Source organism: Balearica regulorum, chromosome W (genome assembly GCF_011004875.1).
Source record: "Balearica regulorum gibbericeps isolate bBalReg1 chromosome W, bBalReg1.pri, whole genome shotgun sequence".
In the NCBI taxonomy this organism is placed as follows: domain Eukaryota; kingdom Metazoa; phylum Chordata; class Aves; order Gruiformes; family Gruidae; genus Balearica; species Balearica regulorum.
Window position 1 is genome coordinate 17120244 of NC_046219.1, and position 25535 is coordinate 17145778.

The 25535-nt window shown below is 37.3% G+C and overlaps 1 protein-coding gene across 2 annotated transcripts in view; it reads left to right on the top strand.

Moving 5' to 3' along the window:
* The window catches only part of LOC142599146 (rapamycin-insensitive companion of mTOR-like), a 127015-nt gene that overhangs the window by 67978 nt on the left and 33502 nt on the right, over positions 1-25535 (top strand). For both annotated transcript variants that reach the window (XM_075738845.1, XM_075738846.1), the window contains 12 exons: positions 510-592; positions 1295-1382; positions 2421-2511; positions 2646-2712; positions 2821-2901; positions 7617-7717; positions 10236-10398; positions 10796-10897; positions 13450-13496; positions 15822-15957; positions 16568-16767; positions 17778-17904. In XM_075738845.1, coding sequence (XP_075594960.1) covers positions 510-592; positions 1295-1382; positions 2421-2511; positions 2646-2712; positions 2821-2901; positions 7617-7717; positions 10236-10398; positions 10796-10897; positions 13450-13496; positions 15822-15957; positions 16568-16767; positions 17778-17904 — 1286 coding nt within the window. The remainder of the gene's footprint in view (positions 1-509; positions 593-1294; positions 1383-2420; positions 2512-2645; positions 2713-2820; positions 2902-7616; positions 7718-10235; positions 10399-10795; positions 10898-13449; positions 13497-15821; positions 15958-16567; positions 16768-17777; positions 17905-25535) is intronic.

The window sequence follows — 25535 nt, forward strand, 5'->3', positions numbered from 1 at the left end:
TGGAGATGAGCACTCGTCATGATTAAAAATGGTACACAGAGAATGTTATTTTAAGTATATTTAAACTCGCTGTTTAGAATTCACCTAAGATTAAAAGTAACTAATTAATTTGTTAGTTTAAGATACAACTTTTCATGGAGAAACTGCTCACAGTTCTGCCAAGGTGATCCATATCTTTCAGGTTTAAGATTTAGTCTTTATTGACAATTTTGTCTTTCTGCCATTTTCTCCATCTAAATGTTGGTTTTGCAGATAATTGGAGAATACTGTTCAGAGTAGAAAGGGTAAAAGTAGCTATAGTTTTTAATGAAGAAACAAAGTTTTGTGATTAGAAAGATTTGCTAAACATTGATTAGGAAGGAGATGACATTATAAAGGTGAAAAATGTTTATGATTAATAATTTTTATCTGTGCTTTTACTCAAACTGGAAATCAAATTTAACAATGTGTCTAATACTTTTTTTGTTTGTTTGGTGATAGAATATTATTATGTATTTAATGTTTTCTAGGTATTATCAGTCTGTGCAAACCTGGAAATTCTGGGATTCAGTCTCTTATTGGGGTACTCTGTATACCAAATATGGAAATACGGGTAGGTGGTAATTATTTAGTACTGATATAGGAATAATATTGGATGTTTTAATTAACATGTAAAATGTTAACAGTGTTATCAGTTTATTGTTTTAAATGCAGATTCCAATTATGAGACCACTAGCCTCGAGTTTTTGACCCCCAAGTCTAAGTCTATAATTCCATTATAAAATTCCTGTGTGATCTTAAGCAAGTTGCTTGCTTTTTCTGTCTCAGCTCCTTACACATAACATGAGAATGGAATCATGCCCGGTATGTCTGAGAAGAGGGAATGGAGGGGTGAAAAGTGCATAAATTAATTTTAACTCTGGCCATAAGTCAAAGCAAATTCGTAGTAGCTGCAGTTATGAGTTTAAAGCATTGAATCTGAGATAAAAATGTTTCTTCCCAATTACCTGCTAAATGAAGAAGCTGATGATAGCAGCACTAACTGTTCTTAAAAAACCTGTAATCCAAGTAGCCTGAGCTTCTGCAGAATTCGTAGTGACACTCAGGCACAATTCTAAAGTAAGCAAGCCTCTTCCCTTCTTCTCCAGATTCATTCAGATTACAAAAATAAGCATGTTATCCTAAAAGAAACCCTGAAACAAAGACACTAATTTTAGCACTCTCTTAATATTGAAGTTGAGATTTCTGTAGTGAACAAAAAGACCATTTTTTTTTTTTGTAAATCTATAAAATTTCTGCCTTTTTTTTTTCATAGCAAGGTCTCCTTGAGGTTCTTTATGATATATTTCGCCTTCCTCTCCCTGTTGTTGCAGAAGAATTTATTGAGGCACTTCTCAGTGTAGGTAAGCATTTTGGTACTGGTTCACATAAAAATTCTTTATATTAAACTCTTCTACAAAGTTGAACCCTTCACTGTTTCCTCTATATTGTAAATTATGTCAGTCAACTGTTTCATCACTGAATTCATTGGGTGTTCTGAAGTCCTGTTTAAAACTCTTTATCAACTGTTCAGTGTTGATCAAGCTATTAGAAGTCTAACTTTCTTCTGACATCCTTACTCTATATATCAATTGTACGTTTTCATACGAGAGCAGTAGTGGAGCATTTACACAAAAGACTGTGTAAATACGTTACTACAAATTAGAATTCTTTGAAGTGTTAGAAGCATTAGTAACGTAGATTTTTTGGTGAATATTACAGAAGTTATGAAAAAGGATCTTTATATATTGTGTATCTGCTAGCTATCTCTGCTGCACTTCAGCAGACTTTTACTTTTCCTAGGGCAAGTGTACATGTTTTCATGTCTATATATTTAACAGAGTTAGTCTTTTATCTTTAGAATGACTCCTTCGTAAACCTAAGAGAATCTTCTGCTTTGTCTCACAGTGCAAAAGTATGAACCCAAAAGGAGCAAGTCTCAGCCTTTTAATGTTCCAGCAATTCTCTTCTTCAAACTCCAGTTATAAATGTCTTTGTGAAGCAGTTGTATAATCAAGCTTAATCCTTGTTCTGTGCTTAGAAGTAAATAAATCGTTCTTTGTTGCAAGCTTGCTACTTTGCAACATATGGATGTACGATTTAAAATTTTAGGCGTTTATGATATTTTCTGTTAAACAAGTTTAATGTGCTTATAAATTGGAAATTTCATTATTTTGGTTGATACTTAAATGAGATCTTTGTCCTAGCTTTGAAGTTAGCCTTGCTTTGTGCAGGAGTGTGGATTAGATGACTTGTTAGAGATCTCTTCTGACAATTTTTTTTATAATTTTAAACCTGAAATAACAGTTAGTAAGAACTATTATTTACGTACTGACAACTATTAAAATAACACTATGAAATCCAATGTTATAATTACCATTGTCCATATTTTCTTGTTATAGATCCAAGCAGGTTTCAGGACTGCTGGAGACTTTCTGATGGCTTTGTAGCTGCTGAAGCTAAAACTATACTACCACATCGAGCCAGGTCAAGGTGAGCATTTTGCAAACTCAGTCTAAACTCTTGTTTTAGTTTTCTGTTGTTGTTGACAAAAATATTTATTGTTTTCTTGCAGATACAATAAGAAATGTGCTTTTTAAACCATTTCCATACTTTTTTCTCCTTAGGCCTGATCTCATGGATAATTATTTGGCTTTAGTGCTTTCAGCTTTTATTACTAATGGACTTCTAGAGGTAACTAATGACTTGAAGTTTAAATAGATGCTTGCTACTTTTTTTTTCTATAAACATTAAAATAAGATGTTATACATTAAATGTAATAATTTTTTAACTCTTTTGAAGGGTCTGGTTGAAGTGATCACAAGTAGTGATGACCATGTATCTGTTAGAGCAACTATCCTTTTAGGAGAACTTTTGCACATGGTAAGTAAGACTTTTCGCTGAGAATAAGTAATGTTAGTAGCTCATTGTAAATAGATATTTCCTATTATAGCTTTTAATTTATGTTACAAATTTGGAACATCCACTTTTCATCAAAGTAATGGGTTATTTTATATTGCAGCATATGGCACTTCATATATGAAAACCTGCATGAATTGATAGGAAGGCGGTTTGGAATGTACTGAAAGTGCTAGGGTTTCTGCTCCAAGGATAATCCTCAGTAACCAGTTGTATTTTTAAATTGGAGTCCTGTAAACTCACTCATTGGTTACTGTGTTTGGGAAAAGGACTACTGATGCTTTTTGCTTTTCCTAAAATGATGGTAGCTCTGTGGTAGTATGTTTAGCTTTCTGCTTCGCAGGCTAGGCAGATGAAACTTTTTTTCATGTTCAGCCTTATGTGACTTGGGCACTTAATATTATTCATTCAGGCAACTCCAACTTGATGGAGTGCTCTTTCAGCACTGCTGTTGGTAGCCCCTGCTGCAGAGAAGCTGAAGGGACCTTGCTTCATTCCTTTTCTCTTTCCTTAAAATCTCTCTTATAGTAGCTTCTCTTTTTTCCTTCATGCTGTATCACAACAAGATTAAAGTCTTTACCATTCCGCACTGACAGGACTTATATTTATTTCAACAGCTAGAGATGAGAGGACATTGTAAATTTATTCATAGCATCATAGACTATCTCAAGTTGGAAGGGACCCATAAGGATCATCGAGTCCAACTCCTTGCTCCTCGCAGGACTACCTAAAACTAAAGCATATGACTAAGAGCTTCATCCAGATACTCCTTGAACTCTGACAGGCTTGGTGCCGTGACCACTTTCCTGGGGAGCCTGTTCCAGTGACCGACCACCCTCTCAGTGAAGAACCTTTTCCTAATGCCCAAGCTGAACTTCCTCTGACGCAACTTCACTCCGTTTCCTCATGTCCTATCGCTGGTCACCAGAGAGAGGAGATCAGCACCTCCCCCTCTGCTGCCCTCCTTGAGGAAGTTGTAGACTGTGATGAGGTCACCCCTCGGTCTTCTCCAAGCTGAACAAGCCAAGTGACCTCAGCTGCTCCTCATAAGCCTTGCCCTTGAGGCCTTTCACCATCTTGGTCTCCCTCCTCTGGACACACTCTAATAGTCTGATGGCCGCCTTATATTGAGGCGCCCAAAACTGCACACAGTACTCGAGGTGGGGCCACACCAGTGCAGTGTAGAGTGGTACAATCACCTCTCTCGACTGGCTAGCTATGCTGTGCTTGATGCACCCCAGGACATGGTTGGCCCTTTTGGCTGTCAGGACGCACTGTTGACTCATATTCAACTTGCCATCAACTCAGACCCCCAGATCTCTTTCTGCGGGGCTGCTCTCCAGCCTCTCGTACCCCCATTTGTATGTATTACCAGGATTGCCCCGTCCCAGGTGGAGAATCCAGCACTTGCTCTTGTTAAATTTCATACAGATGGTGATTGCCCAGCTCTCTAGTCTATCCAGATATCTCTGTATGGCCTCTCTACTCTTGAGGGAGTCCACAGCTCCTCCTAATTTAGTATCATTGGCAAACTTAATGTACATTCAATTCCTGCATCCAGATCATTTATAAAAACATTAAAGAGTACCGACCCTAAAATTGAGTCCTGTGGAACCCCACTGGTGACTGTCTGCCAGCCTGATGTAACCCCATTTACTTATAACTCTTTGAGCCTGACCCATCAGCCAATTGCTCACCCATCGTATTACGGACTTGTCTAGCTGTGTGCTGGACATTTTGTCCAGAAGGATACTGTGAGAGACAGTATCAAAAGCTTTTCTAAAATCCAAAAACCCCACATCTACTGGTTTCCATTGGTCAACTAGATGGGTGATCTTGTCATAAAAGGAAATTAAGTTAGTTAAACAGGACTTTCCCCTCGTGAATCTATGTTGGCTATGATCAATGACTGCATTGTCTCCCCAGTGTTTTTCAATAACTCCCAGAATAACCTTTTCCATAATTTTACCAGGTGCTGAAGTGAGACTGACAGGCTTGTAATTACCAGGGGCTTCCTCCTTACCCTTCTTGAAAACTGGGACAACATTTGCCAGCTTCAAGTCGCCTGGGACCTCTCCAGACTCCCAAGACCATTCAAAAATATTGGAGAGAGGTCCCGTGATAACATCGGCCAGCTCTTTCAGTACCCTGGGATGAATCCCATCAGGCGCCATAGACTTATGCGCATCCAGCTGGAGCAGCAAGTCTTGAACAAGTTCAGGGTTGGCGGGGAGTTTATCGTCCCCCCAGTCATGGTCTTCCAACACAGGGCTCTGGGACCCCCAGAGCCCATCATCAATGTTAAAGGCAGATGCAAAGGAGGAATTAAACATCTCTGCTTTGTCTATGTCTCTATTTGTGAGGTGACCGAACTCATGAAGTAATGGACCAATGTTATCTCTGATCCTACTTTTGCTGTTAACATATTTAAAAAAACCTCAACTTTTTGTTATCCTTTACAGTGCTGACCAGCTTGAACTCTAATTAAGCTTTGGCCACACGAATTTTCTCCCTACAGTCACAAACAGCATCTCTGTAGTTTGCTCATGACGCCTGTCCTTGCTTCCAATGTCCATACAGTTTCCTTTTCCGCCTAAGTTCTAGAAGATCCCTGCTCAGCCAGTCCATCCTTCTGCCTTGCTTGCTTGTCTTCTGACACTTTGGAATTGCCTACTCCTGTGCTCTTGAGAGATGGCTCTTAAAAAGTGACCAGCATTCATGGACCCCAATACCTTCAAAAGCAGATTCCCAGGGGACCTTACTAACTAGCTCCTTCAGCAGCCCGAAATCTGTTCTCCCCATACCCAGGGTTGAAGTTTTGCTGGCAGTTTTTCTCCTATCACCAACGATTTGTAACTCAACTACTTCATGGTCACTGTGACAAGACAGTCACCAATCACCACTTCACCCACGGGTCCCTCTCTGTTTACAAACAACAAATCTAGGAGGGCACCTTTCCTAGTTGACTCCCTTAGTACCTGCACCAAGAAGTTATTCTCAACGTGCTTCAGGAATTTCCTGGACCTGTTTGTGTCCACTGTATGATATTCCCAGTTGATGTCTAGGAAGTTAAGATCCACTCATAAGGACAAGGGCAGCCGATCTAGAGATATCCCTTAATTCCTTGTAGGATAATTCATCGGTGTCATCATCCTGGCTGGGTGATTGATAGTAGGCTCCCACAACAACATCTGCTCTATTTGCTTTCTCCTTAATCCTTACGCAGAGGCTCTCAACTGTGTTGTTGCCAACTGCAAGCACCATATAGTCCTACCCCTCCCTTACAGTGCCACACCCCTGCTTCACATGCTCTGTCTATCCCTCCTGAAGAGCCTATAACCATCCATCACAGCACTACTGTATTTATTTTGCTCAGGTTGCTTTAGCTTAGTCCAGACCAAAATCAACCAATCCAAAGAAACCTGCTTGAAGAGCAGAACTTAACCTAAATTATTTTGCTATGTAGATGATATTGTTTTCATATACACTCCAATGCTACCTTTCAGCCTGCTGAGAAGCTATCATATGTGAAGTGAAATGATTTACTTTTCTTGCAAAAGTTATTTCTTTTTCATGGCCTTTCTTGATGGCAAGAAGCATATGCAGCAGAGCACTTTTTTATCAGTTTTCTTGTGGTTTGTTGAGGGTTTGTTTGTTGGGTTGTTTGGTGGTTTTTTTTTCCAAATGAATTGCTTTATAAGAGACAGTAAGATCATGAAATACAACTTTGTCTTACACAAATTTGAATATGAGTTGTCAGACATAGTCTGCATCTTCAGACTGTAGACTTATTTCAGTGGTGCAGGATTGGCCCTTCCTTGAAAGCAGCATGGGTCACAACTACAACAAATTTGTTCTTTAGTCTCTTCAGTGATTTTTTTCTTTTCTTTTCTTTAAATAATTGGCAGAATTTTTTGAGTGTTCAGTCAGCTATGTAGTTTAAAAAGAGGAATCTGCGTTAACATATACTATTTTTCATGGTTTCTGGAATACTTTTGAATTGGAGTTTGAGTATGCTGCAAAGCATAGGTATTCTTTGGTTTTCTAAAGAGATGATTCACTAGTCTGTTTATCAAAATAATGAACAAATATTTGTACTCTGTTTAAAGAAATTACTTCAATATCTTAAAATTATCTTCATTATTCTTTAGTTTTCAAAAGTATTTCCACAACTACCCAAATTGTTTCCTAAACCCCAAATGTTTCCCAAAATAAAAGCCATTAAATGTTCAGTAACTTATGAATTTATGTTTATTTATCAGATAATTTTTTGTGGAGAATCATTGGTAGTCAAAAGTATTGAATGAACATCACTAGCTTAAATTATATTTCTGATTTTAAGGTTTTTAGTACTTTTATACACATGATGTAAGGATATCTGACGCTTTGCACGTTTTTGCATTTTACAGCTTTAAAAACCATCAATATAAAAATACAAATGAGAATGCTCTGAGTCTTAAAATTGTCTTATGTTATTTTCAATTGTATTTCACATTAATTAGATCAAATATTCAAAATGGTATGTGTAATTATTGCTCTGATGTTATGCAAAAAGTAGTTTTGTTATCATGCATTAGTGAAAGTTGTGGAAAGTGGTAGATTCTTCAAATGCTGATCCTAAAGAGATGGCTGAAAATGTTGTAATAAGTTATTCTAACTATTTTTCTGTTGTTGTTTAGGCAAACACAATCCTTCCTCATTCTCATAGCCATCACCTGCACTGCTTACCAACGCTAATGAATATGGCTGCATCTTTTGACATCGTGAAAGAGAAAAGACTGTAAGAATTCTAAGTTACACGTAAAAGCAAAAATATGTGCATCTCCTTTTCCCCCTGCATTTGAATGAAAACCTACATTATGAGTTTTCTGATGGCTGAAACCACTGCTGTCTTTTAAATAAAGATAAATAGAATATAGAAATGCTCTGTGATACTTACTAGGGAAATAGTTTCCAGCGCGTGATTCCAAAAGTGTGATCTATTTACAGTAACAATTTAGAAATTCAGAAATTTGGAAAGTTTTGATAGTAGATTTCAGAACACTTTTGCATAGATTGTAAGATTTTATTTTATTTTATTTTTTACACAGAATTTTTCTTAGAACTCTAAGGCACTGTTTGACCAAGTACCATCTGAGACGTATTCTGTGTGTTTGACCTCTCCATTGTTTCGCACTTCTTTTTTAGCATTTTGATACAATTAAGCTTTCCAAACTAAAAAGGCCTGTACCAATTTTTTTCTTTTGGTGTTTATCTATAGCTAATTAAATAGTAATAGACCAAATCAGTGAATCATCATTAGTGTGAACAAGAGCAAAAAATGTAATGTTGGCATGGGGCTGTTTTTCAAACCTTTTTTCTTTCAGAAGAAAATGGTCATTGTAACAGTAGTAATTATGTTAAAACTTTCTGGTGCATTTGTTTGAAGTTTGCACTGATATTTTTTCATTTCATTTCCATTTAAATATAAGACCATGAACAGAAATTTGAAACAACTTAGTGCTGTGTTCTGCAGTGGCATGTTAAGCAGCATTAGGAACTGTTTGGCACTCATGGTAATCAAATTAGGTATGTTTAGGCATCTGACTTGAAATAAATGTTTATAGAAACTTTCTATTCCTCCTTGAATGAGAAATACAAGAATTTTGAAACTTTAAAAATCTGTAGGCTTTTTTTTTTTTAATTTTCCTTATTTTATAGAATTTCTCTATACATCTACTAATCTTGCAGTTTAACCTCTGAAGTGCTCTGTCATAAAATACCATCTTCTGGGTACTTCACACAATTTAAACCTCTTGAGGAAAGTCATCAAATAATTTGATAGATTCCATGTCTTTAAAATATGTTTCTGTAACTCAGTGGTCTTACTTGCATTTCTTTGTAGAAGACTATTTAAATTCAGTGTGTTGGTTTGGTTTTTGGGGAGGATTTTTTGTTTGTTTTGGATTTTTTTTTGATTGTTTGAGTATTTTTTTTTCAATAGTAAATTATAGGAAATATTTTTGTTAATTAGTCTTGCCATTCTTGATCTGGTTTGTCAGATCAGTATTCTGATAAATTTATCATAGCTTCTTATTTTGTCTTTCATTGTGTTGTCAGTGATAAATTACAGAATCTTTTCAAACTGCTACTGTGAAACGATAAATGCTGCTTGTAGAGTGCTTCCCAGGAACTTAATGCTCTTCTGCTTTTTAGTTTTGAAGGTTTCTTACATGTCACTAGAAGATTTTGATATGTGAAAACACAGTTATTTTTCAAAAAAAAGCATATCCGAAACTCCTTCACAGGGTATTTTACTTGGTCAAAGCTGTGGGAGGAGAGGAAGGGTGGAAGAGCAGAAGGGATATGTTTGTGGATTACATGCAGTTTTTTTGCTTTTTGGCATTTGTGGACATACCTGATAGAGTAGTAAGAAGTCCTGGTTTTGTGGGAAGAAAGTGATTTTGTACATGTAGTATTTGTTATATTTGGGGATCTTGGTTTTGGTCAACACTCTGCATTGTTTCATACTCTGAAAAACTGTAAGCCTTGTTAAGGATTAAATTTATGTAATTTAGGTAGGCCACCAAATTCTCAGATATTTGCTTGTTTGAAGAGAATACAAAAAAACACTCTCCTACCCTATGAGAATTTCTGTTTAACGAGAAGAAAGGTAGACTTACCTCCTCATTTTTTAGACTTCCTTATTTTATTTGTTCAGCAAAATTTTTTTTTTTTTTGCTACTACTATTTTGCAATGAACTGTTTCTGCCTATGATGTCAAATGTCATTTCTATTACGTCCTATCTTTTCCTGGAAAATTTCTTACATGATGTTGCTGAGCCATTTAGATATAGAGAGCAGGAAATATACTACTGATACTTCTGCCACTCTCTGGGGAGGGGAAGAGGATTTACAAGAAATACTTTGTTAGTCAAAGTTGAAGCTAGCTGTCTCAACTTCACTGTAGAATGTTGATCTCCTGTGACATCTCACAATACTTTATCAACTTTAAACTTTGTAATATCTTCTGTGAACTCTGAAAGGTACCACTAATTGCAGAGTAAAAGAAAAGTTATCAATAAAGCTCATTCTTCCGTACTAGAAATTCTGAAAGATAATTTTCTGTATAATTTCAGTACAAGACTGAGGGATATGGAAGTATGAAAACTTTATAAAGAAAATTATTTTCTTTTTATTGGCTTTGGAATTGTTGGTGAATTTTCTTGAGCTGTGTTTAACTAAAGATATAGCAGTGGTGCTCTTCAGTTGAATAACGTTTGTCAAATACTGATTATAGGTTTGTTTTTTTCTATTAGACGAGCAAGTGCCGCACTCAACTGCTTAAAACGTTTTCACGAGATGAAGAAAAGAGGACCTAAACCTTACAGCCTCCATTTAGATCATATTATTCAGAAAGCGGTCTCAACCCACCAAAAAAAGGATCAGTACCGTGTGCAGAAAGACATCTTTATTTTAAAGGTATTACCATTATTGATTTTTCAAAACTGAATTTGATTTTGTGTTTTGGAGACTTAGATTCCATCCCCCAAGCTTCACTCTCTTATTTAATTCAGAGCCGTTTATGCGATTTCTTTGTAGATTTTTTTTTTTTTCATTTAATTTGTCTTCTAGCTACTTGTGGATGCTAGATTACATTTCTAGAAATTGAGCAGTGAAACTGCAATAATTTTTAATGCTTTTTAGTCCCAATTATAATCTCTTTTTAATGCAGTACTATAACCATGCAATTTACTTTCAAATGCAAAATACTGTGAAGCATAGCCCTTTTAAGAATTATTACATGAACAGTAAGTATATCATGTGACAAGACATGATGCAAGGAAACTTACTGTAGTTTTTTATGTCTGTATTTCAGGATACAGAAGAAGCACTTGTAATGAATCTTCGAGACAGCCAAGTTCTCAATCATAAAGAGAACCTTGAGTGGAATTGGAATCTGATAGGGACCATACTAAAGGTGAGCATAAAGAGGACATGATACTATTTTTATGAAATTTGGGGAGGTGAGTGGTAATAGTCTCCATTTCACATGTGAGCTTTGACTTTCTAATAGCAATTCCATACTATATCCCATAATCTGTTCTATTTCAGAAAATTAGGATCTCATGGGTTTAATCAGTGCTGATATAGTCTCTTTGTATACAACTCTTAAACTAGATACAAAAATACACTACAGTTAAATTCACAAGTTTCTTAATAAGCATGTATTAAATTTGATATAACTTTATTTGTATAGAAATAGACTTTATAGAATGAGATATAGTGACTTTAAAGTTGGTAATACTTTAGACTTCAGCCCAAACTACATATGGATACTGTCTTGTTCAGTTTCATAGCAGATTTTTTTTTTTTTAAATATATAACATGCGCTGAAGATTAAGGCTGGAGGTGGGTTATAGATCAAGCTTCAGATGCTTAGACTGAGCCACACACAAAAACTTCAGTAGTATGTAGTCTTATTGTATATTTTGAACTAATACAAATAGTCCCATAGCATCAAGTTCATTTACAAAATGAATTTGTTTTCACAAAATACAGGAAATATCTCTGACAGGGAGGACATTATCTTAAATATATTTAATGTACAGCTTTTTAAGGGACTACCTCCTTTTTTAAGCAGAGGACTGACTTTCTTTGAGTAAGAAAACTTTCTGAGTACTCTGTATAGTCTTAGAGCCAAAATAGCTCCTGTCATTCTGTGCATCAAACCATCCTTCCATTGTTACCCCCAAGTAACATTTTCTTACTGTCATCTTTACTATGTTATAAAGATGTCAAAAGTACAAACCAGGTTTAATGGTGACAGACATAATGAAGATTATATTTTAAAAAAACCCCAAACAACAACATCCACCCCCCCAAAAAAAATCCCCCTAAATATTTCTGTGCTTTTTTTTCAAGAACTGATAAACTTGAGAGAGCAAGAATCTGTCTGGTATAAAGACCTGAATATGACAGTAGCTTTGCTCCACCAAATTCCACTGTTTGCAGACCTTTTATAGACTATTAGACCTTTTAACGCTATTAGACTAGTAGTTATCTATGATTATTAATCATAGATATTTTTATCTTTGATTCAGTATTAAAGATATTATCAAGAAACTTCTTCAGAATCTCACTTTTTAATTAGTCTGTGTAGTACCTTGACAATGGAAGTTTTATGTAGTTGACAACTAAGGTTGAGGGCAGGGGGCTTTTTGTTGGTTGGTTTTTGTGGGGGTTTTTTTGTCCCCTGAAACTTAGGTCAAGCTGTCAGTTTCCCTGCTGTCTCAGACCTTCCCTGCAGTATATTTTCTAGTGTCCTGTCAAACAGTTCTAAATGTCTCAAAATAAGGGACTTCTGTCTTTTCAGAATGAGAAGTTACTGTGTTTTCCAGTTAAGTACTAACCACTTCTGTTCCTGTTAATGTTATCTTAGCTTAAACTGCACAACACCAGTGTATCAGAGTGGTCCATCTTTAGTCCCTGAATCAGCAGGGTCTAGATTCCAGTGTTTGGACTTCACTATCTCACATGGCTACTCACCTCCCTCCCATCTCAGTCACAACTTCATGGCTGTGGAGCATCAGCTTTCATACCACCTCACTACTTGCATCTCATATGGTCCCCTACTGCCTTTTTTTACTTGCTCAACTTGCTGTCTAAGCTGCTAAAATAGCAGCAAAAGTGGCAGTGGTCAGGATGGAGGAATTGAGACTCTGTTAACAGTAGAGCTTTAATACTTAATCTGGCACTATTGGTTCAATGTTACTAGTGTAGTCAGTTTTACTAATCATTAACTAGTGCACTATGTGTCTTAATATTAATATACCAATTAGAAATGTATAACTGTATCACTTGGGTAGGAAAGAAAAATGTTTGATGCACTTTTTTCCATCCCTTCCAAGATGACACCAGTAGCAACAAAAATAAATCTAAAACCATAGGAACAACAGATGGCTGTAAAAAACAGAGGAAAATATGAAGAAAGGATAGGTCCAGAAGAGAGTATTATGACTTTGTGTGATACTTTTAAAAAAAAATCTTACAAAGTTTCAACAGAGGAGTTTAAATACTGTTTTAATAAGCAATATTTAAGTGAGCTATAACAGAAAAAATATTTTTAAAATAAATCAGATTAATAGTGAAAACAACAGCAAAACAACCAGATTTCCCTGTTATGCATATCAAAATTTGTTTGCTATTTTCAGAGAAGAAACTGATCACAATTGTTTATTTTTGTTAACATATCATAGTTTGCTATTTTCATTAGAATTATGAACTTGTACACATAGCGTGCACCTGACATTCCCTGTCCTTCTCTAGAAAATCATAGAACAGTTCTTGGAGCAAGAATGTGGGCTTTTCAATAAAATAATGGGTTATTTTATAGGTAACATTAGATGCAAGAAAACTTACACTTCTAATTATAAGGTGACTAGAACCATAATAGAAATGAGTAAATTTTAGTGACTAATCAAGGACTGATGTACAAGTTTCATATAATGATATATTTGCTGTTTTTTCTAGTGGCCAAATGTAAATCTAAGGAACTATAAAGATGAACAATTGCACAGGTATGTAAAACTTACATAGACTTCCTTTGAAAAAAGAAATTTGGAAAACCTGGCTTTTAATGTTGTAATAAACTATTCCTTGATGTGTCACATTTCTAAAACTTAACCTATATCTAATTTTTCATTTTTGCTGCTTATCTAATTAGCTTTAGTGGTTTCTGTGCACAGATACTTTATATATTTACTCCCTAAAAAAGAATCATATCAGCTTTGCAAATGCCCTATTTCATTTTAAACCTTAAAGTATTACCTCTTTGATATTTCATACATTAGTGTTTGATGTCAACACTTGACAAATTTTGACAGAATAGGTCTACAGTTCTATGGTTATATAGTTATAGCTTTCATCAAAACCCAAGAGGAAGTTATTTCTAGTTGCTATTAATGGCAAGGGAAGCATGTGTCATTTGAAAAGAATCAGTACAGCTCTGATTCCTTTCATGTCTGTTAACATTAAGGCACTTTTATTACTTTTGTGCATGTGTGATAATAGTGTTACTAATTAGTTCTTGGACGTCACTTTTAACATGCATTTCAGAAATTGATTTGATTAAACAAACTACTTTGAAGAGTAGTTCTGTATTTGTAGGCATGGAAAGCTACTTCTACGTGAATTTGAGGAAAAATCTAAAGCTAAAATGTATCCTGAAAGGCTTGCACTGCATCATTTAAAATTTTTTTAGTAAAAAGTAATCAGGTAACTTTTATATAGTGTTCTCAGCATAATTAATAGTCCCATTGTAATCGTAGTTGTAATTTTGCATTTGTGTGTGTGGGGTTCTGATTATTTTTTTTTCCTTCCCTAAACGTTAATTGCTAATCTATACTTTGTGGTAAAGGATTATTTATCAAATCCGGTGGTTTATAATGTTGTTTCTCTAAAGGAAAATCTGCAGTCCTGGCTGTGACACTCACATCCACTCCTCTACCTACCTACCTGCCTGGGACAGTGTTCCCCTTCCCTGTTTTTGTGTTGCACTCAAGCATTGTTCAGTGCCTAAATAATTGAATTCTAAATAAATTGAGAAAACCTAGGATTGAGTTACTATAAAACTTCTACAGTTGGTTGATCCTTTCTACAGGATTGTGGGCTAGATGCTTTAATGGCTTTAAAATGCTGTTGTTCTTGTTTAATTATAACTAATTAACTCCCAAATCTCTAGTTTCAATGCTGATAATAAAAATTTTCAGCCACTTTCTTTTTTAAAGTGTAAAGTAAATTTATTTGTCCTTCCATAAGTTGATTTTTTTTTTCTTTTATCGTTAGTGTTTTTGTGATGATCTTATGGCTGTTAAAGTGAAATTCAAGATATTTTTGATATAGATCATTTCATAGAGATACCGTTAATGCAGTGTGCGTATATATATGTACGTGTATATACATACATATATACACACTTAAGTATATGTGTATATATGCACTCACATATAAATGTATGTGCTAATATATATATTTATTGCTAATAACCCAGAATAAAATGCACTTCATTTAACAAAATTTAAAGAAGCCCTCAGGTTTCCTTTATAATTGGTCCAGTGTTTGGAGTTGGGATAGTGGCTTACTCTCACTTTTTTAACTAAAGGCAATGCTTTAGTTACGCTTTCTTAATGCTTGACATATCTACCTTCAGGCAGAACATTCTGTGTTCTTTTAAAGCACAAATGTGTTTATTTTTTGACTAAGAGTTGATGGGGGAAGCTCTTTGAAGATTTATTCCTGCAATGCAAAATTCCAGCTATATTGCCCACCATGGTTTCAAGAAGTCTGAGTGAGAGTCTGCATTTGCAATTGCTGTGTTATGCTTCAGAAACACTTAAGTGAGGTGAATGAAAATACTGTTGCTGAATAAATATAGCCTTTTTCTGACAGAACATTTTTTTTTTTCCGCAATAGTGTTACCTATTGTAGCTAAAGAAAAGTCATATCGCATAAACATTAAGACAGACTCTTCTTTAGCTCTTTGTAAGTCTAGATAGTATAGTCTTTGAAACTCACCACAGGATAAATTACAGCAGAATAAATGATAAGCATGAGAATGAGAAGGAAACTAAGGCTTCTAAGAGCATAGAGATTTTGAGTTTCTTTGCTCATTTTAAGTCATGGCATAGAAAACCCTTTATAACAAACAGTTCAGCTGCATCTCTGAAATCGTGTCTGGATAGACTCATTACTGCTACCTGCTACTCTTTTAATAACTTTTGAAAATTTATTGCCAATAAGCTAATTTAGTGATAAAATATCTTTTATACCAGCATCATTTTGTAATGTGAGACTGTCCTTGTCTTACTGAAAAATAACAATTTTTTTTTTTTTACTTTCCATAGGTTTGTAAGGAGATTGCTATATTTTTACAAGCCTAGCAGTAAACTGTATGCCAACCTGGATCTGGACTATGCCAAGGCTAAGCAGCTCACTGTGGTGGGTTGTCAGTTTACTGAATTTCTTCTTGAATCAGAAGAGGTAAGAAATTTTCAGCTACAAGACTGGAGATAGAATGAGTAGTGCTGCTGTATGCCACTTAGAGGAAAAAAAAAACCCTAAATTTTAGTAGATTTCTGTAGACTTTGGGTGTTAAACCTAAAATGATCAGCACAATTAAGAAATATAACTTAAAATTTTGAATTGTCCTGATAAGACACTGGGGAGATGACTGTGTTTAAGTAGGAGTTTTATTAAATACAGCTTTATTAAATGCAATTTAGGGTTTGGTTGTGGTGGGGTTTTTTGTTTCTGTTGGGGTTTTTTAGGTTTTTTTCTATATATATCCTTTGTTTCTCTGCCTCCTTTCTTCTTGTATGCTAAAGACTTTTATACCTCAGGCCAGAGGAAAATGTCATTGAACAATCCTTTTGTTGGAAAGAATAGAATTGGTCCTAAGATGTCTCCAAGCTAAATTCCTTTTATTTGCCTTGAACCTTTTTCTTTAGTCTGAATTGTTTGCCAAACAGCATTTCTATTTTGTATCTATATTGTGTTTGTACATTTTAAGAAATTTTAAATGATGGATTTCAGTAAAGGAGAGAGACACAGTTCTTTTACTAGTAAATGCTATTACTCTTTGTTTTGTTAGGATGGACAAGGTTACCTGGAGGAATTGGTTAAAGATATTGTAAATTGGCTCAACTCTTCATCAGGAATGAAACTTGAACATAATCTTCAAAACAATGGGTTACTAAATACCCTTAGCCAGCACTACTTTCTGTTTTTTGGTACACTCTCTTGTCACCCTCATGGAGTGAAAATGCTTGAAAAATGTAATGTGTTTCAGTGGTGAGTATTTTTATTCTGTTTGAATTGTGCTTACAACTATAATTGTTATGAAACTTTATAAAGCTGAAAAATTTAAAATTATTTTGATTTATTTTCAAGTAAAAATCCTCAGTTGTGGAGGTTTTGGTTGGTTTTTTTAAGAGATTTTTTAGTCCATCTTACTGAGCAGATATGGGTGTATTACAAAATAGCTTACTTTTTCCTGTCCACACCTATCTGACAGAAATCAGTATCAGGAAGGATGATGCTGTACTGAAATGTTTTTTTAAAAAAAACAAACCCCACCAAAAAAAAAACCCACCAAAAAAAAAAACCCAACATACCCAACAAACTGGTAGGTATCATACTGTGTGTGCATGTTGTACTTAAACTTCAGTCCAATATATTTGAGTGAAGATGTGGAGTTCAAAATTTTGTTCGAGTACAAATAAACTTACTTTCCTTTGGGAGTAATTTGGCCAATGGCCAGTTTTTTTTCAAATGTAGTAAATTTTAAGAGAAAATTCAGATGGTTTGATGTACTCCTGGTTTGTTTGGTTTTTTTTTTAAATTGTTTTCATGGCTTATTAGAATGCAATTTTTTTACTGGCTACAGAAAACAATTTACAATAAAATCTAGACAGTTAATGGGACTAACCTTATGGCAAGCTGTATATGCAGAATGTTTTATAATGTGGAGTTGTTCACAGAGCTTTATGAACATTTATTTTTGTACTCATCACCAATCCAAGTATACTGACAAAACTGTTACATAGCAACTATAAAAAAAAAGTTGGTTTGGGTTGGTTTTTTTCCCCTTGCAGTTTAGTGTGTTATTTGGTCTCCCTTTGACTCTAACAGCTGTAACAGTTTAAAGTCACTCCATTTCATATGAGATGTTACTTTGTATTCTTCTGCATTTATAGAACTGAAAATATAATTCAGAATATTTAAGTTTAAATTATTGATTGAATAAATAAGTGGGTTTGAGTGGGTTCAAATACTAATTTTTATTTTCCTCTCCCCTTTAGTCTTCTTAATCTTTGTTCTTTGAAGAACCAGGATCACTTGTTAAAATTGACTGTTTCTAGTTTGGATTACAGCAGAGATGGGTTAGCAAGAGTCATTCTTTCTAAAATCCTGACAGCAGCTACCGATGTAAGTTCAATTCAACTTATCTTCCATTGTTATTTGCCACTAGATGTTTATTTTCTTATTCAAGGTGCGTGACTTTATTTTTAAGATAATAGATATGCAGAAAGGGTTTTATTTTTGTATTTAGAGAAATGAAACTCCTACTCGTATAGCTTTTGAATTTGCTGTGGACTTCACACCTTGTATTGTATTCGTGCTCAAGAAATTAAGTCATTCAAACAGATGTTTCTCTCATGTATGAAGGGGGTTAAAGTCTTTAAATGTGTAAACCAAATATAACATTACTGTCTAGGTCAGTGGACATCCTAAATCAATGGTGAAGGCATTGTTTTCACAAACAGAAATGTGTATTTCTATTAGTAATAAGTAGGTTAACCTTCCAGTGATAGATACAGTTTTGATAATGATTGAAATTACTGTGGTGCAACTGAGTAGAAGCTATAGCTCCTGGAACAAGGGGATGGTTTAGAAATAGGCATTGGGATTTGTACTTCTGAATCAAAGAAGGTGAGTGAGCTCACTTAGGAAAGGAAGCTCTTGAACCTTTAAGAAAAGTGAAATTAATCAGGTGTAATATAGTAGACAAGCAAGCATTAATGTCAGGAAAATGACAATTGAAATCTAACTAGGAAAGAATTTTCAGTGCTTCAGGGAGAACTATTACTCTATCACCTGGACAAAGCAGAGTATGCTCTAGAGTGGATACAAGAGGGAATAAGGTAGACACTAGCTTTAAATATCTTGTTGTATTTAGAGGAGAGGGAAAGAAAGAAATCAAGGATATTTCTCTGAGACTACCAGAGATGTGATGACTTTTATAGGTAGAGAGAGGAATCTGAAAGTAATATAGTTGGGGTTGAAGGAATGACTTGTTGAAAGAAAAGGGTAAGACTGCCTACTGACTGACTTTTAAATAATCTTTCAAAGAAGTGATGACTTTAATATCCTTTCTCCAAAGGTATTTTATGCCCAGTCTGAGCAAGGAAATAAAAATCCGTATGTTGTGAGGGCACATGCCTGTGTCTTTATTAGTCTTCTAAGCTCCTGTTATATCACTACCGGTTAAGAGCAGTTTAGACAGCAGAACTTCATTTAGGTGTTTCTATTGAGAGTTTGTGTCAATGGGTACTGGCCCCCTCCACCACCTCCCAGCTATTTAGCTAAATACAGCTAAAGAGAGGCTGTACATGGGGGAAGAGCACTCCAGCATTTCAGTTTCTTCCAAATGCAGCTAGTTAACAATTAGAAAAAAGTCCAAGCATGCTGTCACAGTCTTCTCAATGAGGTATACAGTTCCACAGATAATTTTAGGCATTTTATTATGAATTAGTGTTTGTATTTTAGATTTTGGGAAAGATTTATTGATCCTGATATCTAAGGTATGAGGACTTAAATTCTGTTTTGAGGGAGATTCCTCCAAACATTTTCAAACATCCAGTACTTGCACCAGAAGCTTTATGTAAGTAGGAACAAGTTGATCATCTTCCAAATGTTCTATAAAGACCTACTTTTACCTTTTTTGTAGGAGAGTGAGGAGGAAGAAACAAAACAGAATATATTCAACTCTGATGCAGGTATCACTAGCTGTAAGCAGACTGGCTTGAAGTGAGGTGCAGATACTGTCTGAACATACTGTCCCAAGCATATACAAAACCAGAAAACAGTTGAGAGCTACTGCTGCCGTTAGTGATGATAACTAAAAATGCAACTTCCACCTACTTGTGGTTCACCTTAATGAACAATGTGTAGTAAACACTTCCTGTACTTCAGATGTGAATAGGATAGACGTCACTCTCCAGCACCTTGGAAATTAAGAAAGCTTGTAGAGCCCTGTACGGGTTTTGGTTGGGATAGAGTTAAATTTCTTCATAGTAGCTTGTATGGGGCTATGTTTTGGTTCTGTGCTGAAAATAGTGTTGATAACACACTAATGTGTCAGCTACTGCTGAGCAGTGCTCACACAGCATCAAGGTCTTTTCAGCTCATCATACTGCCCTGCCAGTGAGTAGGTTGGGGGTCCACAAAAAGTTGGGAGGCGACACAGCTGGGACAGCTGACCTGAACTGACCAGAGTGATATTCCAGACCATATGATGTCATGTTCAGCAATAAAACTGGGGGGGGGGGGGGGAGGGTGCTGCTTGGGAACTGGCTTAGGCATTGGTTGGTTGGTGGTTTTCTTTGGCATTGCTTGTTTTTCTTGGGTTTTATTTTCTTCTCTCTTTGTCTTTTGTGTGTGTGGTTTTTTTTCTTTTTTCTTTCTCTTGTTTTTAATTTCTTTTTAATTATTAAACTGTCCTTATCTCAACCCACAAGTTTTCTCACCTTTACCCTTCCAATTCTCCCCCACCTCATCCCACCAGGGGGGAAGTGAGTGCTTTCTGTGAAAAGAATTAGATATAATGGTCTGAATTTTAATAGGCCTCACTGGCATTACCACGAGTATTTAATGCCAAACCTTGACAGATGTCGAGATAGAACTCCCTGGAGAAAGCTAAGAGACATTATACAGACTCAGAAACTTAAGAACTCAAAACTTGGAGCTCGCATACCTTCTCACATCCGTGATGTTTTAAGGTTTCAGCCTATATTAGTAGACTATGGCTACTGAGTTCTAATGTTTCTATTTCCCAGTCTCTCACTGATGCATGGATCTAGAAACACTGTCTAGGGAAACAGCAGAGATGAAGTAACTGTCTATTTTTGCAAGTCTCTTGAAATGTAAAAGAATAGAAATTATTAGGATATGTCTTCTCAGCTGCCTACCACTGACTACCACCTTATAATGCATATCAACTCCTGACTACGTGACTGGTGCCGTTGCGAGGGTTTTGGCTTTTATGACAACAGGATAGTCTTTGATGACTATAGCCTGTTAGAGAGGGATGGGATCCACCTGTCTAGAAGAGGAAAGGGAATCTTTGGCAGCAGGCTGGCCAACTTGGTGAGGCAGGATTTAAACTAAAGGACTTGGGGGGTGGGGTCCAAAGTGGCAATGCTCATGCCATCGCATCCAACTGGGAAACAAGCCAGGCTAACCAGAGCAGCAACAAATGTTCCTTAGCTGCCTCCCAAGATGAGAAGCAGAAGACCAGCCACCTCAAGGGTGTGTGTGGCTATGGTGGACCCTCTTGCACCCCTCGAGGGAAACCTCCATGCTCGATTACCTCTCTGAAATGCCTGTACACCAATGCACGCAGCACGGGGAATAAACAGGAAGAACTAGAGATCTGTGTGCAGTCACAGAGCCGTGAACTTGTTGCAATTACAGAGACATGGTGGGATAGCTCGCATGACTGGAATGGTGTCATGGATGGCTATGTACTTTTTAGGAAAGACAGGCCAGCAAGGCGAGGTGGTGGAGTTGCTCTTTATGTGAGAGAGCAACTCAAATGTATCGACCTCCGCCTAGGGGCAGATGAAGAGCGAGTCCAGAGCTTATGGGTAAGGATTAAGGGGCAGGCTAATATGGGTGACACTGTTGTGGGTGTTTACTACAGGCCACCTGATCATGAAGAGGAAGTCGATGAGGCCTTCTACAGACAGCTGGGAGTAGCCTCACAGTCACAGGCCCTGGTTGTCATGGGGGACTTCCACCACCCTGATATTTGCTGGAAAGGCAACACAGCTAGGCATGCGCAGTCCAGGAGGTTCCTGCAGAGCATTGATGACAACTTTTTGACACAGGTGGTGGAGGAGCCCACGAGGAGAGGGGTGCTGCTGGACCTGGTACTAACAAACAAAGAAGGACTGGTTGGGGATGTGAAGGTTGGGGGCAGCCTTGGCTGCAGTGACCATGAGATGGTGGAATTCAGGATCCTTCATGGAAGGAGCAGGGCAATAAGTAGGATTACAACCCTGGACTTCAGGAGAGGGATCTTTGGCCTCTTCAAAGACCTGCTTGGGAGAATCCCATGGGTTAGGGCTCTAGAAGGTAGGAGGAGTCCAAGAGATCTGGTCAATATTCAAGCACCGCTTCTTCCTAGCTCAAGATCGGTGTATCCCGAAGAGTAGGAAATCAAGCAAAGGAGGCAGGAGAGCTGCATGGATGAGCAAGGAGCTTCTGGAAAAAACCCAAAAGGAAGAAGGAAGTTTACCGAATGTGGAAGAAGGGACTGGCCACTTGGGAGGAATATAGGGATGTAGTCAGAGTTTGCAGGGATGCAACAAGGAAGGCTAAGGCCCACTTGGAATTAAATCTGGCAAGGGATGTCAAGGACAACAAGAAGGGCTTCTTCAAGTACATCAGCAGCAAAAGGAAGACTAGGGAAAATGTGGGCCTGCTGCTGAATGAGGTGGGTGCCTTGGTGACAGAAGATACAGAGAAGGTGGAGTCACTGAATGCCTTCTTTGCTTCAGTCTTTACTGCTAAGGACAGCCCTCAGGAATCTGAGACCCTGGAGGTAGGAGAGAAAGTCTGGAGAAAGGAAGACCTTCAAGCGGTGGAAGAGGATAGGGTTAGAGATCATTTAGGCAAACTCAACACCCAGAAATCCATGGGCCCTGATGGGATGCACCCATGAGTACTGAGGGAGCTGGCAGATGTTATTGCTAGGCCACTCTCAATTATCTTTGAAAAGTCATAGAGAAGAGGAGAGGTGCCTGAGGACTGGAGGAAAGCCAATGTTACTCCAGTCCTCGAAAAGGGCAAGAAGGAGGAGGACCCAGGAAACTACAGGCCAGTCAGCCTCAACTCCATCCCTGGAAAGGTGAAGGAACAGCTCATTCTGGAGGTCATCTCTAAGCACGTGGAGGAGAAGGTGGTTATCAGGAGTGGTCAACATGGATTCACCAAGGGGAAATCATGCCTGACCAATCTGATAGCCTTCTATGATGGCATGACTGGCTGGGTGGATGAGGGGAGAGCAGTGGATGTTGTCTGCCTTGACTTCAGCAATGCTTTTGACACCATCTCCCATAACATCCTCATAGGTAAGCTTAGGAAGTGTGGGTCGAATGAGTGGACAGTGAGGTGGATTGAGAACTGGCTGAATGGCAGGGCTCAGAGGGTTGTGATAAGTGCCGCAGAGTCTAGTTGGAGGCCTGTAGCTAGCGGTGTTCCCCAGGGGTCAGTACTGGGTCCAGTCTTGTTCAACATATTCATCAGTAACCTGGACGAGGGGACAGAGTGTACCCTCAGCAAGTGTGCTGATGATACAAAACTGGAAGGAGTGGCTGATACACCAGAAGGCTATTCTGCTATTCAGAAAGACCTGGACAGACTAGAGAATTGGGCAGAGAGGAACGATATGAAATTCAACAAGGGCAAGTGTAGGGTCCTGCACCTATGGAGGAATAACCCCACGCACCAGTACAGGTTAGGGGTTGACCTGCTGGGAAGCAGCACTGCAGAGAAGGACCTGGGAGTCCTGGTGGACAACAAGTTAAGCATGAACCAGCAATGATGTGCCCTCGTGGACAGGAGGGCCAATGGTATCCTGGGGTGCATTAAGAAGAGTGTGGCCAGCAGGTTGAGGGAGGTTATCCTCCCCCTCTACTCTGCCCTGGTGAGGCCACATCTGGAGTACTGTGTCCAGTTCTGGGCTCCCCAGTTCAAGAAAGACAGGGAACTACTGGAGAGAGTCCAGTGGAGGGTTACAAGGATGATTAAGGGACTGGAGCATCTCTCTTATGAGGAAAGGCTGAGAGAGCTGGGTCTGTGTAGCCTGGAGAAGAGAAGACTGAGAGGGGATCTCATCAATGCTTATAAATATCTAAAGGGTGGATGTCTAGAGGATGGGGCCAGACTCTCTTCAGTGGTGCCCAGTGACAGGACAAGGGGCAGTGGGCACAAACTGGAATATGAGAAGTTCCATAGTTCCATCTGAATGTGAGGAAAAACTTCTTCCCTTTGAGGGTGACAGAGCACTGGAACAGGCTGCCCAGAGAGATTGTGGAGTCTCCTTCTCTGGAGATATTCAAAACCCACCTGGACGTGATCCTGTGCAACCTGGCCTAGGTTATCCTGCTTTAGCAAGGGGTTTTACTAGATCTCCAGAGGTCCCTTCCAGCCTCTATGATTCTGTGATTCTGTTACAGTTATATTTATAAAATATGTGCGCTGATATGGGTTAGTAGTCCTTAATATCAGAGATCGGTTTGCAGTCAGGTACAGCGGGTCTCCAACCATAGTGATCTCTAGGAAAGTTCATAGCTGAGATTTGTTGTGACTTAATTTTTACTATTTCAAGTGTAGTGTTGCATTGGATGAGACTGTATCCTGTTTTTTGTATCCTGCAGTACCATGAGAATCCCTTCAGTATTTTCTTTTAAAAAAAAAATATTTATGATAACACATTTAAGAAATATAAAAAAATTACATCTTGTTTGTTTTTCACAGATGTAAATTAATCTTTTACTATCAGTATACTAGAAAAGAAGGAAACTTTACTGTTTAAATCTCTTAAATAGAGCCTTGCTTCGTGATATGTATTGAACCCTGAGGGATGGCTAAAACCACTTCAGAGTGTTTTGTTTCCTGAATTAGTTAACCTGCTTGGAATTTGTAAAGAAATATTTTGTATTTTTGTTCTAAAAGAAGAAAAGCACAGATAGAATGGACTGTCTCAGCCAGCAATAATGAATCTACATTTGCATCAACTGCTGATGGTTTCATACTTGGATGAAATTTATTTACTTCCTTAAGAAATTCTTTTCCTGTTTTATATGTGCCTAGCTGCATACATTCTTATGGTGGAAATGGAACTGATGAGATTTTGAGGAGAAAATTTCATTGACTACTACTTGACAAAAAGGCAAAATGCTGACCTTTCGAAGAACCCTTTGGCAGTGCTTGATGTACAGAATATTGCCAGTATCATCTCTTGGACAAAATGTTTGTGTTTAGTGGTTTTGGTTTGTGCTCCCAATAGAAGATCAGAGCGTAAAAGCTAATCCAAAGGATAAAATGTTTTGATTATTCTGATATTAACTGTATCTTTAGTGGTATAAGTGGTATTTTTGAGTTACTGTAACTGGCAAAACTACAAGTCTTTTCTAGAAACTAAAATATTCATGTCAGGTGGAAATAGTAGTCACTTTGGAGAGGGTAAGATACCAGAAAGAATATGGAAATATTGAAATGACAGATATTTGTATGGGCAGTTCCGCTGACTGATGAGTAATTTGGAAGTTAGTCTGCTTAGATGTTAGGGGAGGGTATCTGCTATTTTCTGGGGTTTATGGTTTATGGAATTCTGAAACAGCAGCATTGTCAACAGCAAATAAAGACTTACTCCTTCATATTTAGCAAGCATGATAGGAAAAAATTGAAACTTAGCACTGTTTATACCACTCACTGCTCTGTCCCATAGGGAGAATATATTTTTTAATATTACCAGAACTGATGTTCTGTCACCTTGGACAAGTAAATCCTAAGATTAAAATGAACATGCAATTCAATTCAAATAAGGCACTTGCAAGCCCTTCCACCTTCCCTTTTCAAGGACTTCTGATGAGGACCTGGTAGGATGAGTGGAGCCTGTATAGTAAGTAAATGCCTATGGAACAGTTTGTATTAATTCAGAATCCAGAAGACAAATGGTAATTTTTTGATTCTGTATACTGCCTCTGGCTTTTGAATTATGTTTAAAAGCAGTAAAAATGAATTGAAATGGGCATAATTTCTAAAAAGCT